The sequence below is a fragment of the Taudactylus pleione genome, unplaced genomic scaffold (genome assembly GCF_031769625.1).
Source record: "Taudactylus pleione unplaced genomic scaffold, aTauple2 ptg000216l, whole genome shotgun sequence".
In the NCBI taxonomy this organism is placed as follows: domain Eukaryota; kingdom Metazoa; phylum Chordata; class Amphibia; order Anura; family Myobatrachidae; genus Taudactylus; species Taudactylus pleione.
In genome coordinates this window covers 6,796,787-6,815,331 of record NW_028284618.1, presented here as the reverse complement: position 1 = coordinate 6,815,331, position 18,545 = coordinate 6,796,787, and the positions used below count along the sequence as shown (strand labels likewise).

The window sequence follows — 18,545 nt, the reverse complement described above, 5'->3', positions numbered from 1 at the left end:
GGGGGGGACTTGGGGTAGGGCACCCCCACGGGGGACTTAGGTTTAGGCAGCAGGGAAGGGGGGGGTTAGGTTTAGGCACTTAGAGGGGGGATTAGGGTTAGGCACAGTGGGGGAGGTTAGGGTTAGGCATCCCTAAGGGAGGGTTAGGGTTAGGGGGGTTAGGTTAGGTTAGTAAATACTTACCTTTAGGACGATCGGGATTTCCTCCTTTGTCGGGCAGACGCTGTAAAAGAAGTCCCGTAAACTGCTTCCCCTTCACTGCAGTGTATCGCTACAGGAGCTTAAGGATTCTGCACCTTGCTGACTATTTAAATGCGGCACTGAAAAACACTTTGACACTGAGAACTCCATCATTAAGTACAGCAGCCAACCAAATTGTGTATCCTTCAGGCGGTAAGCAGGATGTCTTAGGGCAGTGGTTCCCAACAGGGGCAGAACTATGGGAGACAATGCTGCCATGCTCCAGCTCTGAAGGGGCACCTCCTCCATTGTCCACAACATATTCACCCCACTTAGGGCTGTAACTATGTACCCGGAGTGTACCATCACGGCCGCCCAATACATGACACCCCTTCCCGGCACCTGAGAAGCCCCCATACACTAGTGGAGAGCTCTGTGTCAGACCATCAGCTGCTGCCTTCATCTATCTATAGCCTGTCTGCATGAGAATTGCTACATTACAGTGTCAGCGGCTATGGTCCGTGTGATAGGCTAAGCCAGTACTGGCTGCTGCCAATCATGGAATATGTGGACACAACCCTGACCGCCACTACATAACTGACCCTACGGATGACTGGTAAAACACAATTTGCTTAATAGAATCATTTTTTATAAATGTCACAATTAGAAACTTTGGCCTTGGGGAGCCGTGAAATAAAATGCTGATATTCTAGTCTAGGGCACCGTAACTCCAGAAAGTGTTTGAACCACTGTCTTAGGGTGGTGGCATACAGGGACTGCGGCACACTGGTGTCAGTGCCACGGAGATGAAAGTCAGTTACCAATTGTCTCTGGCATCTGATTATAGAACGATTTGGCCTAAGCTATGGCCCCGTCTTACAATACACAGCTGACCAATGTATTAATATTACTTGCAGGTATATATTTGCAGCAATAACGTTCAAGCTCGTCACCAGGTGATTGAACTCGCTCGCCAGATGAACTTCATGCCGATCGACATGGGGACGTTATCGTCATCCAGAGAGATAGAGAACTTGCCTCTGCGCCTCTTCACTCCGTGGAAGGGCCCCGTGGTTTTGGCCATCAGCCTCGCTACTTTCTTTTTCATATACTCTTTCATAAGGGACATTATTCATCCATACTTTAAAAATCAGCAGAGTGACTTCTACAAGATTCCCATTGAGATTGTCAATAAGACTCTGCCCATTGTCGCTATCACTCTGCTGTCCTTGGTGTACTTAGCCGGGCTCCTGGCAGCCGCTCACCAGCTGTATTACGGCACAAAGTACAAGCGCTTTCCTCCATGGCTGGAGAACTGGCTGCAGTGTAGAAAACAGCTGGGTCTCCTGAGCTTCTTCTTTGCGGCCGTCCATGTTGTATACAGCATGTGCTTGCCGATGAGACGGTCAGAGCGCTACTCTTTTCTGAATTCTGCTTATCAACAGGTGAGCGACATTTATGTACACATTCCACAAACATTTGCTTTCACTCCCACTAGTTTTGTTGCAACTACATATGGTCATCATAGCATTAGACACGGGTTCAGTGGTCAGCAAAGGCTCCATGATACTGCTTTTACACCTGAATCCTGGGTCTGACCCCACATTTGGAACACCGTTTCAAAACGGGTCAGACCCAGGACAGACCTTTTTCTACTGGGTCATTCGAACCCGGCTCCCGTTTACAGCATGGGGACTTCCGGGTTTCTCGGCGCCTGGAGATGATGTCATCTCCAAGCGCTGGGAGAAGTGTTCCACTGCACCCGTGTGCAGTGTGAACGGCGCTGATCCGGGAATAATCCTGATTATTCCCGGATCAGCGCCGTTCACACTGCACACGGGTGCAGTGGAATACTTCTCCCAGCGCTTGGAGATGACATCATCTCCAGGCGCCGAGAAACCCGGAAGTCCCCATGCTGTAAACGGGAGCCGGGTTCGAATGACCCAGGGTACCCGTTTACACTGCAGGGTTTCACGGGTTGTTCCCGTGTAAAACCCTGCAAGTTACCTGGATTGGACTGCCAGGTCACTCGACCTGGGAATCCAGCCAGGCCCCTTTTACACCAAGGAACTACCTGGGTTAACCTGCAATAACTTGGGTTTTAGCTGTGGTGTAAAAGGGGTATGAGTTTGCTGTGATAATACATGTCCTGCCCCCGATGAATCCAACAATCTGTAGCCTTCCAAGAAGGTTTTCTGCTGTCAGTCGTACATGCTTTGGTTTTGCACTGCTGGCAAAATTCTCTTTTTAAGCTGAAACAGCCACAGATTGATTGGATGTCTCTTTAATTAATTGCACAAGAAAAGTGATTGTGGCATCTTGCATTGTGTTGCGATAGTAAAGGAGGCCATAACCTGTGCAGTTATTGTCCCGATCAGTCAATTATTGGTTGACTGGGTGGATGATTGCCCATTGCATGACCGCAACCAAACAGCAATTAATGTTCTGTCAGGCATGAAAATTCTTCCAGCATGCCCAAAATATACAATTATTTGTACTCCGATATGGGGGGAGATGTACTAAGCCTTGGTTAGTGTTTTATCTCTCTCCAAGCAGCTCCTAACTGTCACTTTACAGACAAGCAGGTCTATTTACTAAGCTTGATATGGAGATAAAGTGAACAGAGATAAAGTCCCACCCAACCAGCTCCTAACTGTCATTTTTCAAACACAGCCTGTGACATGGCAGTTAGGAGCTGATTGGCTGGGACATTGTCTCCATTCACTTTATCTCCATCCAAGGCTTAGTAAATAGACCCCACAGTTTGGAAAATTACCGTTAGGAGCTGATTGATTGGTACTTTATCTCTCTCCATTTCATCTCTCTCTAAGGTTTAGTACATCTACACCATACTCACCAATTATCTGTCAGTGTATGGCAATGTCAGATTGGTCTGTCTGATGGCGACTTTAGTCTGACAGTGTATAGACACCTTAAGGCATGAGTCTTCAACCTTGTCCCTCCAGCTGCTGTGGAACTACACATCCCAGCATGCACTGCCATAGTTTTGGCATGCTGTTATATCAAAAAGGTGGCAGTGCATGCTGGGATGTGTAGTTCCACAGCAGCTTGAAGGCCAAGGTTGAAGACCCCTGTCTTAAAGGGTATTATACACAAGCGCGTTTGCTCATCATGTGACCTCAATAGGCGCACATCTTCTCTGGCTCCATAAGCGGTCTCGCTGTTTCCAATAAATGACTGGATGAATTGTTCATTGTTTCGTTCACTCCTGACTCTCGATCAGTATTACTACATTGCGCTTATTCTCTAGGTGACAGGTTGCACCCATTCTCATGAATGAGAGTCACATTTTGTTACCCACTATAGGGCTGATTCTGAGTTGTAGCTCTGCACCTGGGCAACCCATGTTGCAAATACATTTATTTTTCATGCAGGGTAAATACTGGGTGCTTTTGCATGTAGCCCCCGGATACTGAACAGCTTTATTGTTACACTGCAATTTAGATTGGAGTGTGGTCACGTCCCTCCCAAATCTAAATCTCTCTGCACATTTTGGGCCTGGTTCTTAATTTGAAGCAAAGTGTCTGTGTTTGCGTAGAGCGGCAGAAGACTGATTTAAGTTTCCTTAGGGCCTAATGCTTGGATCCGCGCGGCCGCAAGCGGGAAGCCGCTCCGCCCACTGTTTTTCAGCCGCAATAGTCATCATTAGTATCGGCACTTGTACCAGCCTCATGCTGGGTGCAAGAGATCTCCCTTCCCCGTACGCATGACTAGCGAGGATCTCAAGCTACCCGCCCACGTTACTTCCATGACACTCCCACAGAAGAGCTCTGCGCGATCATGTTGTTGCCGCCCAGTTCCCTAAACACCTATTTCCTGCGCACTAGCTATTTGCGTCCAACTTGGATCAGCCCCTTTAAATCTGCCCCACCTGCAGGGCAACATGGTTTTGCCTAGGTGTAAAACTTACTTGCTTTTTTTTTTTTTTTGCCTTGCTCTAAACTCAGCATCAGGACCTTTAGCAGCATCAGAAACATAAGTGAAATTAACAGGGAGGTTTGAAGCAAAGCAGAAGTTACATGGGACAGATCGCATCTAGTTGCAGCTCATTTTCTGATGTGATTTGTCCTTTTATCCCCAGCACTAGCCTAAAGGTGAGGATTTCACCTGTCGGGGCAGATAGAAGAGAGATAAAGCTTGAGGGCTCCTTACTAGTGTACCATCTTTTAGCTGCAGGTTTTCAGTTTAAGTTCATAATTCAACTTAGAAATCCTGTTTTCCCCGTGTTTGCGTGAGTTTCCCCCGGGTGTTCCGCTTTCTTCCCACAACCCAAAAACATACTGGTGGGTTAACTGCTCTGACAAATTAAGCCCAGTGTTTGTCTGTGTATAGGAAGTATAGATTGCAAGCTCCTCTGGGGCAGAAACTGATGTGAATGACTGAATACATGTTAATAAATAAGTACAAGCTCCGGTACACCCAGTTATGATTTTGGCAAGAACAAGACTTTGGGTCTCATTCAGACCCGCTCGCAAGCACCTATGCGCTCGCAAGCGGGTCGCTGTTGAGGCCCTGCGCACGTGCAGCGGCCGCACTGCGCGTGCGCAAGCCCTGGAGCTCACTGGGGCTTGCGGTAGACGAGACCTTACCACAAGGGTCTCGTCGCAAGCCCCGATGGTCACGATGGTCTTGACCATCGCGACCATCAACCTGGCCGCTCGCTAAAGCTGTGGGTGATCACCCACAGCCTAGCGAGCGGCCAGCTCTGAACATAGAAGCGGCTGCCCTCATTCAGAGTGAGCGCTCGCAGTTTGCGAGCGGCTCTGAATGAGGTCCTTTGTGTGCTGACATGCTCGGGACGGCAGCGGTATTTTGGGACGTATGCCCAATTAGCAGGTTCCCGCAGATCATTTTTTTTTGACAGCTAAAATTGATTAATAGAGCGATGGACATTTACATGTTTATATTTAAATATGTAACACATTTTGCGTCACGCTGCTGCACAGGCGCGCATCAAAATAGCGCTTTTCTGCAGAGAAGTATATCTAACCAGTGCAGTTGTCAGTTTGTAAATCAACCCCCTGCTAGCACTGTGATGTATATGCTTGTTATTATTATATATATTATGTTGTTGTTATTATTGTATATGGTGGTTCAAAGAACATAAGTGGCAGTTCTCTATGTTGCCATTATTTAGCTACTGTAACACCTTCTGCACAATTTGTATTTGTTAGCTTTTTGTGCAGTAGGTTTATGTCGTTACAGCTTGTGATTAATACAAATGTATTTAAGCTATACCTGCATACCCTGTTTTCTAGATTCATGGGAACGTTGACAATTCCTGGAATGAGGAAGAGGTGTGGAGGGTAGAAATGTATATCTCCTTTGGTATAATGAGCCTCGGACTGCTCTCCTTGCTGGCAGTAACTTCAATCCCGTCTGTCAATAACGCCTTAAACTGGAGGGAGTTCAGCTTCATCCAGGTACTGACATTCACGTCTTAATCCTAGCATCCTATATCGGAAAGTTCTGCTCCTCCTGAATGCACTAGCACGGAAGCAATCACCACTATGGATATATATTACATTGCATGAAATCAGGCCAAAGATTAATGTAATATGATCAGCAATGGGAGAGAATGTTTCATTAAAGGTTGAGTTGTCCTAGACATTACAGCTTCCAAAGATAGCTGTAACTTTAAAAGTAGAGCAGTTATGTAATTTACATTTAAGCATTAATAAATATTTTATTAGAGATTTTGTAAAGGTAGAATTCACTTCGATAGGTGCTATAAAGTAGAGTCTCTCTCCCAAAACTGTTTTTTTTTGTGTATTATTATTATTATCCTTTAGTTATATGGCGCCTAAAAAGGTTCCGCAGAGGCTTACAAAGTACATAAACCTATGAGCGAACAAGAAAACTGTGGCTTACAATATAAAACAATGCAGGACCAAGACATGGTTTATAGGCTTTACTGCATTAGCGATCATAACACTGGAATAAGCAGCAGGACGTCAGCAACCAGGTGTTAGGTGCCGTTGTAGGGAGTTAAGATTGCTTAGTTTGTATTGTTTTGTTTGGTTCCTGGGTAGGGATGCAGTCAGGAAGCCGACGGTCGAAATGCAGACTGCCGGCTTCCCGACTGTCAAATCCTGGCAAGGTACTAATGACAGGAGTCGAAATCCCAACGCCTGTCTTTAGACTTACGCCGGGAGCCTGACACCCGGCATACTGAACGAAGGTAAGCCGAGTGCGGACAGCCGCAGGGGTGTGTGTGTGTTAGGTTGTAGTGCTCCCGGGGGGACTTAGGGTTAGGCAACCCCCTGTGATCGTTTGGTTTAGGCTAGGGGAAGGGGGGGTTAAGGTTAGGCACCACTAGGGGGAGGTTAGGGTTAGGCATTCCCCGGGAGGGTTAGATTTAGGCTAGGGGAAGAGGGGGCTAGGGTTAGGCACCCCCGGGTAGTTAGAGTTAGGGACCCCACTGGGAGACTTAGGTTTAGGCTGCAGGGAAGCTGGGGTTAGGTTTAGGCTGCGGGGAAGAGGGGGTTAGGTTTAGACACTTAGAGGGGGGTTAAGGTTAGGTATTAGGGAGGAAGGTTTGGGTTAGGCACCCCTAAAGGAGGATTGGGGGGGGGGTTAGGTTAGTTAATACTTACCTGTTAGAGCTGTTGGGATCTTCACTGGTGCCGGTCTTCTGGCGTCGGTATTTGAACCGCCGGACATAGGTCCGGCATTATTTCATACCGATCCCCCTGGGCATAAAAGAAAGAGCTTATACTGCATGTATTGCTATATGTAAGATTGTGACATATGATTTGAATAGAACCATAGATTGTGCCGCATCTATTTGTGTATCACCATCTTCAGCTCATTATGCCCCCACTATATAAGGTCGCAAAACGTTTTTTTTTGGACAAGAACCTCTGTCACACTTTTTCCCACTCCAGTATAAGCACAAAGAAAATTAGATCTTGCTTTGCTTTAAGAACATTTACAATATTTATAATTGGGTTTTACCAGAGACAACTATAGCCTTAAATCATTTCACAATATTCTGACTGATTTACTGTCATTTATTGCTTTCCTATTCCATGTTTCTTACCATTTAGTTAGTACGGCCAGAATAACACCGCGCATCTGCAAACACCAAGTAATTTGGCTTTCTAAATTCTAGGTCAACACCTTACTTTGGCTTCATTTTATTTTTCCTCTAACATTTGCATGTCACGCCTCTGTCCTTATTACAGTTTCCCTGTTCTGCCATTTCAGTCTTACCCATGTTTATTAAATGTTCTGTGCAGACTAAATAAGTATTGTGCCATCCTTAAAGCTCCACCACCAGCGACTGAAAAAGTGTCACCCACGTTCTTCTTTCCTGGATGTTATTCATCTCAACAATACAGCAGTAAACACAGAGTATTACCAGTGGGACATTCGGGCAATTCAAACAAGCCATAATCAAACAAGCTACAGTATGGGCAGTGTTGGAGGAGATGGTTTTATTCCTGACCTGCCAAGTCTTCCCGGACATTGCTCTGCCGTAATTGCTGGGAAGTTACAAAGTAACCAGCACAAAGAGATTGTAATCACCAAAAACAGCCCTGATAGGAAGATGACAGCTACATAAATAAAGGGATGACAAGTTTTTCAGAGAGATTGCTAAATGATGAGAATGAATTTCAGTGCAAAGTGCACATATGCCACGTCACGTTCCCCGCTGTGCCAAAATATGTCGGCAAGTATGACTGAACACAGGGGAGGAAGCCATTTTGTGAGCTGAACTAATATACAGTCGAAGTGTCTTAACCAGGGAAGATTGAGCAGTGCCACATGACACCGCCATTTGATGATGCAGAGCTGTTCAGGGCATGGATGCTCCAGACTGTGCTCTTTTTCATTGGTGTTGGCGGGCGCTCCCCGACGGCGTAATGTCACATGTTCAGCTCATGACGTATAATCACCTTGTTGCGGAGCTGTTCAGGTCAATTTTTGTGGAACTGGTGACATCACTGTGACATAAGGCACTAAGGGCTCTGTTTATTAACATTATTTTTACTAAAATAAAGTGAAAAGGGGTGTTTTCACACTCTTTCACATTATTTTAGTTTCATCTGTTACTACAGGGCAATTGGAGTAGAATTCGTAAAATTCTACTCCAACCCCCTAAGTATCACTTATTTTTAGCAAGCAGATCGCATTTCCCATAACTGTAATGGGAAATGTGATCCGACCAAAGTTACTAAAAATAAATTGTAAAAAAATACCGGAGAAAGCCCTGTGATAATAACGCCACCTGGAGGTGGCGTTATCCAGGGTCTCCCCCGATTACCGGACTCCTGCCCTGCTCTAACGGGGAGAGCAGAGCCTGGAGCCGGCCCCAGTAATCAGCTGTGTGGTCTAAACAGACCACACGCTTATACAGTGTAAAAAAAAGTCAAAATTAACTTACCTGACTGCAGGGACCGGTGGTCGGGGTTCCGGTGATGTCTCCCCTCCGGTCAGCTGGTCTCCCATGCTGCACTGCGGCCCGGTCATCAGGTGATCGGGTCCCAGTGCAGTATGGGATATCACCTAACCGGAGGACATGGAAGACATCACCGGAGCCCGGATCATGCAGGTAAGTGTAATTAAGGGAGAGGGGGGGTGCGCGATCACGGGGGCGGGGTTTAATGACGGGGCGGGGCTTAGTAAATAGAGCCCTAAGGCACTCATGGGTAAATTTTACTAAAGGTCAGTTTAGGTTTCTTTGGGTGAGTTTCTGCTGATTTTGCAAACCGACCATTTACTAAAGGCAAAACCAACGGAAAACCGACCAAAAAGCTGACTTTAGAACCTTTGGACAAACAAATGATTTTTTTTTTTTTAACATTGACATGAATAGGATCCGTAGATTTGCTAATGCTCGGTTTTAAAAAGGACAGGACCAAAAACCCGGAGTATGCCCTATATTTGCCGACGGCTAAAGCATTTAGATCTGCAAAAACCGACTGACATCGACATCAGGTTTCAATTGAAGCTGAAGCTCGGCAGATGATAAATAGTCTGATTTTTTTACAGCAATCCAACGCAAGTAACGGTCGCAGTCTGACGGTTTTGACTTACACCCCAAACCGACCTTTAGTAAATTTGCCCCTAAGTGTCTCATGGATGTGACTAGATCAGTGGTTCCCTAACTTATTTGAATCACGGCGCCCTAGGGTATCAGCATTGTTTTCACGGCACTTCTAAGTTTAAGTTTGTTATTGAGAAATTCAGAAAATAATGAAGTAAATTGTGCTTACCTGTCATCCTTAGGCTCAGTGCACTTCTGTTTGTCCACATATTTACATTACATTGACCATAAATAATTTGATTTGGTGCTGGACCACCAACCTGAGGCATCCCTGCAAGTGTCCCGAGGCACCCCAGGGTGCCACGGCGCTCAGTTTGGGAACCACTGGACTAGATGCTAGTGATTTGGTAGGGGTATGTGGAAGAAGAAGTGGAGGTTTTGCCCATAGCAAATAATGAGATTCTAGCTATTGTCTTCTAGAAGGTGCTAGTTAAATGTTAAGTAGAATCTGATTGGTTGCTATAGGAAACATTTCCACCTAAAAACCTACGCTTTAGTAAATATACCCCGTTGTCTGCATTCTTATGAGTCTTGGTTCAGCCACAAAATGGCTGCTTTATGCATCCACTTTATGAGTCCACTTTAATAACAAACCCTAGAATATGTTAAAAGAAAAATGTTTTGGTGTGGAAATAAGTAATGTACCGTATATACTCGAGTATAAGCCGAGTTTTTCAGCACATTTTTTTGCTGAAAAAGCCCCCCTCGGCTTATACTTGAGTGATGCTCCAGACCAGGGCCGGTTCTCCCGTTACGCAGCTGAGTAGGGCGCCACATATTGGAGGGCGCCTCACTCAGCTGCGTACCATGCGGGCCGCGGTGCAGACTGTGTCTCTGTGACACAGCTGCACCGCGTGTGTAGCGCTGACCGGACGAAGTTCGGTCAGCACTACACAGTGCCAAACACACAGCCGCCGGCAACGGCAGCTGTGTGTTTGTTGTAATTAGCAGCCGATGAGAGTCTGTCAGACTCTCATCGGCTGCTGCTGCTCCCACTGCGGGAGCCATCTTCCAGCTCCCGCAGTGGGTAATGAGAGCCGGAAGCGGGTAATGCAAAGCGGCCGGAGGAGCTGGTAGCAGCGTCGGGAACAGGAGCTGGGTTTCAGGTAAGTGTTTTTTTTTTTTGTTTCTGTTTTTTTTTATTACCGGTACGTCTCTCTCTACTGGGGGGGGATTACTACTGGAGGCACTACCAGCGGGGGGGGGGGAATACTACTGGGGGCACTACCAGGGGGGGATTTCTACTGGGAGCACTACCAGGGGGGGGGATTACTACTGGGGGCACTACCAGGGGGGGATTACTACTGGGGGCACTACCAGGGGGGTTACTACTACTGGGGGCGTTACTACTACTGGGGGCACTACCAGGGGGGGATTACTACTGGGGGCACTACTAGGGGGGGATTACTACTGGGGGCACTACCAGGGGGGTTACTACTACTGGGGGCGTTACTACTAATGGGGGCACTACCAGGTGGGGATTACTACTGGGGGCACTACTAGGGGGGATTACTACTGGGGGCACTACCAGGGGGGGTATTACTACTCGGGGCAGTACCAGGGGGGGGATTACTACCAGTAGCTGCTGCATTTCCCACCCTAGGCTTATACTCGAGTCAATAAGTTTTCCCAGTTTTTTGTGGTAAAATTAGGTACCTCGGCTTATATTCAGGTCGACTTATACTCGAGTATATGTTATATCTCCCAACGCCACTATCAGGACAGTTGAGAGAAATTAGACAAAACAATTGCTTACCTGTGTACACTCATGGAATTGCTACAATTGCTCCTAAGCTGTAGCTCAGAGCAGTTGTAATACCCCCTCGGAGGGCTGTTATGTACCTCTGATTATACCCCGCACCTGTCAGTACTTCCCCACTGCTCCTCATGAACAGTGCTGGTGTATCACTGCTTACTGGCCCCATGCTCACCTACAGTTACTCACTGTTACTATGGTCATGCTCATCATAAATGTATTTTGCTACTTATACAGATTTGACTGCAAATGTTAGATGCAGCCAGCCCTGCATAGGTAGTAAAATACATTTATTGTGGGATGCAATAGGAGCACAGTACTAGGAACATACACATTTTGTGGAGGAAACACCCTTTAGAATGCATGGGGACTATGGCACTCGCAAGCGGGTCGATGGTGGGCCAGTGCGCATACGCGGCGTGCGCAAGCCTCGTAGCGAGTGAGAAATCACTCGCTCCGGGGCTCGCAACAAAGCGGGGCAGCTGTCGATGTTGATCGACAGCTCGCCCCATTTTGTAGGCGGGGAGGGGGGTGGCTGAACAAACGGAGGCGTTCCCGAAGGAAAGCCTGTCGTTTGTGGGCGGCCCTACTGACATCATGAGTGATGTCAGTAGTGGACTTCCTGCTCTATTAGGGCAGGAGGTCCACTCGGGCTTGCGAGACCTGAGACCCTACCACAGGGTCTCCTCGCAAGCCCGATTGTCGCGATAATCGCGACCATCTCCTGCCCGCTCGCACTAGCTGTGGGTGGGCACCCACAGCTTCTCGAGCGGACAGGAAAAAATAAAATAAAATCCTCCCCGCCCTGATTCAGAGCGTGCGCTCGCAAATAGCGAGCGCCTCTGAATCAGGCCCTATGTGTGTATTGATGAAACTGAAGTCATTTGCTAATCATTCAATTTAATATAAACGAACATGTGCATGACTCCATACTATAATTATGGTGTATCTGGTAGTTGTTGTGTCTGAATGTAGTATTTAAAAAAGTGTCCTAAAGCCTTGCAGTAGGGCTGGATCCCAAGACCGAAGTCCTCCTAAAGATTAGCTATGATGCTCTCATGTCCATTTATACATTGATTGTTTTTATTTTGTGTGCAAATTAATAATACTTTACAGTTCTCACACCCACAATCTGCAATTAGACCCTAGCAGTGCACGTTGCCTATCCCAGGATAGAGGATCTGTCCATGGGGGTTTTAGATTTTACAAAACTTTCTGCCCATTTGTAACTCGCCCTTTATCTGTGATACCATATCAAGGCATCAATACTTCACATAATCCATCTCTGGTAACGCGCCAAGGAAATAAAGAGACCTCAGACAAAGCTGTGCCTCAGTGGTGTAAGCCTTCCGTTTACTCCAGTACAGATTACTAAGCAAGAAATGACAGTGATGGAATTATAGTTCAGCACCTGAGCACAACTGGACATTTTTGTTCTAGGATTATCAATATCATACTACTCATATTCGTTTAATATTAAGAGCAAAGATCATAATGAAAATATATATTTTTTTAAATCTCGTTATTTTAAAAGTCTGCATGCTACACGTGAGAGTATAGTTACATTTTTAACAATAATTATACAATTTTTGCAAGGTACATATAATGTGTAAAACATCAAATTCTAATTCGCCGCCATAAATGGATCGGTTTGTTTCGTGGCTCTCCTGGGGGAAGACCGGACTCACTACAAAGAATGGTCTTAGATTTCCCGTGTGTATTAAAGGTATAGGGCAGTGGTTCCCAATCCCGGTCCTCAAGGCAGCCGAACCGTTCAGGTTTTAAGAATATCCATGTTTGAGCACAGATAGCTCAATCCAAAATTAATGAGGTACTAATTAAGTCACCTGTGATTAAGCATGGATATCCTTAATACCTGAACTGCCTTGAAGACTGAGGCCCTGATTCAGAGCCGGACGCTCTGACAGAGCGCTCGCTCTGAATCAGGGCCGTCCCTTCTCCTTTTTGGAGCGGCCTCCTGGCCGCTCGCACAGCTGTGGGTGACCACCCACAGCTATAGCGAGCGGCCAAAATGATGGTCGCGATGGTCAAGACCATCACGACCATCGGGCTTGCGACGAGACCCTGCAGTAGGGTCTCGCTGCCGCAAGCCCTGGAGTGTTTTTGGCTCTATCAGAGCCAAAAGCACTCCGACTGACATCACTAGTGATGTCAGTGGGGCCGGCCCCAGACGGTAGGCGTTCCCATGGGAACACCTCCGTCTGGGCAGCCACGCCCCCGGCACGCCCACCAAAGGGGGCGTGCTGTCAATCAACATCGACAGCATGCCCCCTTTGGTGCAAGACATTCGGGTCTCGCGCATGCGCACGACGGAGCCGCCTCCGTCGTGCGCATGCGCACTTGGGCAACATTGACCCGCTTGCGAGCACGTAGAGCTAACGACCGGGTCTGAATAAGCTCCATATTCCATTGAGGAAATAAACCACATTCTGTTAGTTTGGCAAAATTGAGATTTGCAGGTGGTGACTACTCTGGGAGGAGGTTGTGCTTTAGGTGGACTCAGCACAAGCCTGACAAGCTCTAAAAAACTAATGTGTGTAGATTGTCACATTAATGTTTATATTTTTAACGACTTTCCTTTTTTTTCCCCTTTCCCCTCAAGTCTACTCTTGGGTATGTCGCTTTGCTGATCAGCACCTTCCATGTTTTAATATACGGCTGGAAGAGGGCCTTCGAAGAGGAGTATTACCGGTTTTACACTCCGCCAAACTTTGTCTTAGCGCTGGTGCTCCCCACAACTGTCATCCTGGGAAAGATTGTGCTGCTATGTCCGTGTGTCAGCAAAAAACTACGACGGATCAAAAGAGGTTGGGAGAAAAGCCACTTCAAGGAGAATACAAGCTGCACGGCCGCACACGTCTCCCCTGAGAGAGTCACCGTGATGTAGTGGGAGCTGGCATTCTTGGAATCCTTTGTCAGTACATAATTTAGGGGGAGATTTATCAAAGCTTGGAGAGAGAGAAAGTGGAGAGAGAGAGAAAGTACCAACCAATCACCTCCTAACTGCTATTTTTTTTAAACAGTGTGTAGAATGACAGGAGCTGATTGGTTGGTGCTTTATCTCTCTCCAAGCTTTGATAAATCTCCCTCTTAGTGGTCTTGCCAGCAGGGGGCGTAGAGAGCTCATGGCAGCGAATGGATGCTAAGCATCTAAATAGTTTTTTTTTGTTTTCAGTCTTTTTCCATATCAAGCATACTTAAAGTGTGGGTGGTGCCTCCAGACAGCTCTCCTATTTGCTGAACCAGTATTCATGAGAATGCAGCCTATTAATTCACTAGACATGGGGTGGGGAACCTTTTTTCTCCCGAGGGCTATTTTGATATATATAACATTATTTGTGGGCCTGGTTCAGGCCATGCCCCCTCTGTGTGATGTCACACGGGGGTGGGGCCACAATCGCCGGTGATTACAGCAATGCCTGGATATCCTGAGGATGCTTCGGGGGAGCTGTATGGGCAGAGGTGTGACCGTCTGAATCATCCTAAGGACACTCCAGGTGGCACTGCTGCATAGATTCTGGCTGCAGGGTGCCATTCTAGGCACCCTGATAGCCAAATGAGGCTAGCAGAAAAAAGCTCAGAGGGCCAGACCAAATGATTCCGAGGGCCTTATATGGCCCCCGCGCCTGAGGTTCCCCGTCCCTGCACTAGACAATAGTGACATCACAGAGGCGTGATCAATGATGTCACTAATTCCTAGTGATGTTGTTCTTTGTGTGTTCCAAAGCTAAATTTAGTTTTTTTGTTTTTTTATTATTGACACAAATGAGATCATTCATATAGCACAGAGATAGAAACACAACCAAAAGTGACGTACATGGGCAGCATGTACTATTGTAATCAATAAATGATATCTGTACGTTGATGAAATACAGTCAACATGAAAACCTTTACTCCAGACTTCTGCAATACAGAGGTGGAAAAATATATTAGTGAAACCAGGCACTAAGGACCCGATTCATAGTTGCAGGCAATCCTGATGGTTTGCATGTTTGAAGATCTGCGCATGAGCAGGACGCGTACTGCGAATACCGCTGCAAGCCCTACTCTGGAATACAAGCGTGCTTATGAATGGGCAAGAACTGTGACACCCACTTTGAGCGTCTCCAGGCGCTGCAGTCATGCTTGGTGCGGTTTTGGACAGCAGACTTCTTGGACCCTTCTGCCTAGTTCCAATGGTCAGTCATTGACTTTGGCTCACGCAGACTGGCGCGATGGTGGCCCGATGTTACGTCTTGGGACGCAGCACTGGCATCGCAGATGCAAGCAGGAGGCGTCTATTTCCTACAAATGCCTCCTGCTCCATTCGCATTTTAGTTGGACGGTGTACGCAACCACTTCAGTGACATGCCCCCAACACTCCCATAACCCCCCATCAGACCATCTCCGTGCACCGGAATAGCCACCTCCCGGGAACGCCTAATACAATTCCGCGTGCGTGCATCTAAAATCGCAACTGCGACTCTGTATGAAAACAGCCGGAATGCATGCACGGTGTGACTTAAGGTGCCCACACACATACCGACTTTTCATCCAATTTGGCCGATTTCGACGAATCGTGACGACAGACCATGTAAAAAATGGCCAAATCGTGAGTTTCTACACTTGATCACAATGCCGATGCGCGTCCCCGCTCGTCGTACATCGCATCTTCAGATCTGCCGAGCTGTAGGGCAGATTAGCCAATCTGGGATACAATGCACTGGCTGCAAAATAGATCTTAAGTCAGATTGGACATTTTTAACTCCAAATCGTGACCACGACTGCCTGGGGAGAGTTCAAGGGAAATCGTGTACATTGGCTGATTGGGAGCAAGTCGGTATGTGTGTGGGCACCTTTAGATGCATGCGCAGTAAAAGTCAATTTGCTCCGCTACATCTGATATCGACATAGCTACTCACAGTCAGGCCCTACAGCTCTCTAAAGTAATGTAAATGTTAGTAGACCATCATAATCGATGGTAGGTCGTCTACACGCTACTGCAGAGTTTTCCAAGCTACGACATTACAGTCCAGGTTTTAAGGATACCCATGCTTGAGCACAGATGACATTAGTACCTCAGTCAATTTGATTTAACCATCTGGACTCCAGGATGGATATCCTTAAAACCTGGACTGAGTTTGAGAAACTCTGCTCTACTGGATCTAGAAGGCATCTGGTGGTAGACATTAACAAGAGGGAACAATATAGTTGCAAGGAGGAGCTGGGGAAGACCTAGCAGAGAGCCATTTTATAGGAGCCGGGTCTAGTGAACCAAATCTTAATTAAGATGGATATAGATGAAGTACACTACGGGCCTGATTCACTAGCGATCGCAACTGCAATTACGCATGCAATAGGCCGATTGTTGCGTTCTGCAGTGCACGTGCGTGAAGACTCCACTACGATCGGGACTGCGATTGCAGTGACTACGCAGACCCATCGCAGAGTGATGGACAGTAAGTAACATTTGGGGGGGGTGATCGGCAAAACGCTGGCGTGCCAGTGCGTTTGAACACCAATGCAGGGGCGTGCATAAATTATCCACTGCGATGCCATACGCTGCTTGGACTTTCACTGCGTGCAATGAGGTAGCAATTTCTGAGTAAGGTCAGACCTTGTGCAAGCATGCGTGATGCGATGGTACTCGATGTTACCGATAGTTTTGCTATTTTGCTAAGTATTATGGATGTGTGTAAGGTAAAAGGGGCGTCCTTATGTTAGGCTGCGAATGGCATTGCGATTAGCGTATCTTCACAATGAGACTGCGTGCGTAATCGCTATTGTGATCGCAATAGCGATCCGTAATGACTCAGGCCTTACGTGCGCAAAATTCCTCACATTTGTCTGTGGAAGATAACATAAGGTCGGCTGCATGCTTGTAAATGTCGATTCATTTTACAAAATGATTGCTTCAGTGACGTCGCTATTTCCTAGTGAATCCATTTTCATGCATATTGGTTCAGCCGACAGGACGGCCGCCTCTGCTGTGGTGAGGCAGATGGTGCACCTTAAATCTTACACCGCAGCAAAGTGTAGATGAAGAGTCAGAAGCCACGACGACTCTATTATATGCACAAATGAAGAATTTTATAAACTACAGAGAGATTTTATTTGTTATGTTGATATAGAAGACTGGAGAGTAGAAGTCAATGAGTGATCGCATGACAGAGCTGCAGTGCGGCAGCATTGATACAGTATGTATCAGTCTTTAAAGCCAAGATATCTTTTTGAGAAATTCAGATGTCAACGATGTAGTAACACAGGCTGGGGTGGAATTGCTCATTATCTGAGACTGCTCCCTCTTGTGGCAATAACGTGAACTCGCTTTCTCCGGAAACCTGATTGTTGCACTTTTCCGTGTATTTGTGCAGTGTCAAACCTCTTCTATAGTGTTACAGGGATTTCGGTAGCAGTGTGTACTGTGTTTTGTATTTGCAGTAATCCGTCAGTACATCAGCTTTCTAGTAATAATGGGTTTTTATTTTTTTATCGAGAATTGTATATTTGATTTTTTTTAAAACGAAATCATATTTAAAACATAGATCGAGAGCATAGACGTTGGTAATGATGACATGTACTGTAAGTATTATGTGTGTGTGCTTTTCACTAAAATACATGGATATCCGTGTTGCATGCGTGCCAATAAATGCTATTGCAGTTATCCTCGTAATTGAAAAACAATTAGTGCAATTTGTACAAGAATGGGTGGAATTAGACTGTCTCTCATTGGGACTGATTTGCATAATATTAATTTGGCAGTATGCTAATTTACTGATGTTTCTAGAGTTCTGCAAAGAAGTGTTGCGGTGATACAGAAAAAGGTTAGAAGCAATTACACCTGATACAGAGCCAAAGGGGCCAGTCCAGTTCTGTATTCTGCACATGTTCAGGCCTTATTCTCTCTTTCTCCATTCCCTGGGGAGCTCAGAGGGGTACAAAATGGGGGCAGAGAAGTGATACGGGGAATTGACCAGCATGAGGGCCAGAGAGGCATGGGTGCAATGTTCATGAATGATGTGGATGGTAGTTTTGTGTGTGTGTGTGGGGGGGGGAGTATTATTAGAGGTGGGGGGATATCAAGGGGAGTTTGGCTCGTATTTTGCTCCAGGGCCCACGGGTCTTTGTCTAAGCCAGTGCTTAGCTCCGTAACAGAATGTGCTTGGCCACTTGCCCAAGGTGCTGCTGTGATTAACCTTTGATAACCTCAAGCTGAAATGTATTTAGTATGTTATGAGATCCGATCATGTGAAACTGACTGAGTAGCTTTCTTCATGGAAGTGAGTAAATTCTTAGATCAGGGCGCTGCTGTGAGGGCTTTGCGGTAACCACATGAAGACTAATTTCAGGGAGTTGCTATTAATAGAAAATACTCACTGTATATTAGTGTTTGTGTTTGCAGATGATGTTGGTTATGTAAGGCCATTAAGTCGGTGCTTGATGTCTAATTTCTGCAAAGAGATTTACACAAATTAGGTGTCTGGGCTGCTGCCTGGCACAGGCGCTATTTAAGCAACATATAAAGTTATGCATTGG

At 46.4% G+C, this 18,545-nt stretch overlaps 1 protein-coding gene across 2 annotated transcripts in view; it reads left to right on the top strand.

Annotated features, from left to right (window-relative positions):
• The window catches only part of STEAP2 (STEAP2 metalloreductase), a 35,751-nt gene extending 18,088 nt beyond the window's left edge, over positions 1-17,663 (top strand). For both annotated transcript variants that reach the window (XM_088478623.1, XM_088478624.1), the window contains exons 3-5: positions 1,098-1,625; positions 5,460-5,624; positions 13,633-17,663. In XM_088478623.1, coding sequence (XP_088334749.1) covers positions 1,098-1,625; positions 5,460-5,624; positions 13,633-13,917 — 978 coding nt within the window. In that variant the 3' untranslated portion in view covers positions 13,918-17,663. The remainder of the gene's footprint in view (positions 1-1,097; positions 1,626-5,459; positions 5,625-13,632) is intronic.
• Positions 17,664-18,545: the final 882 nt, after the last annotated feature.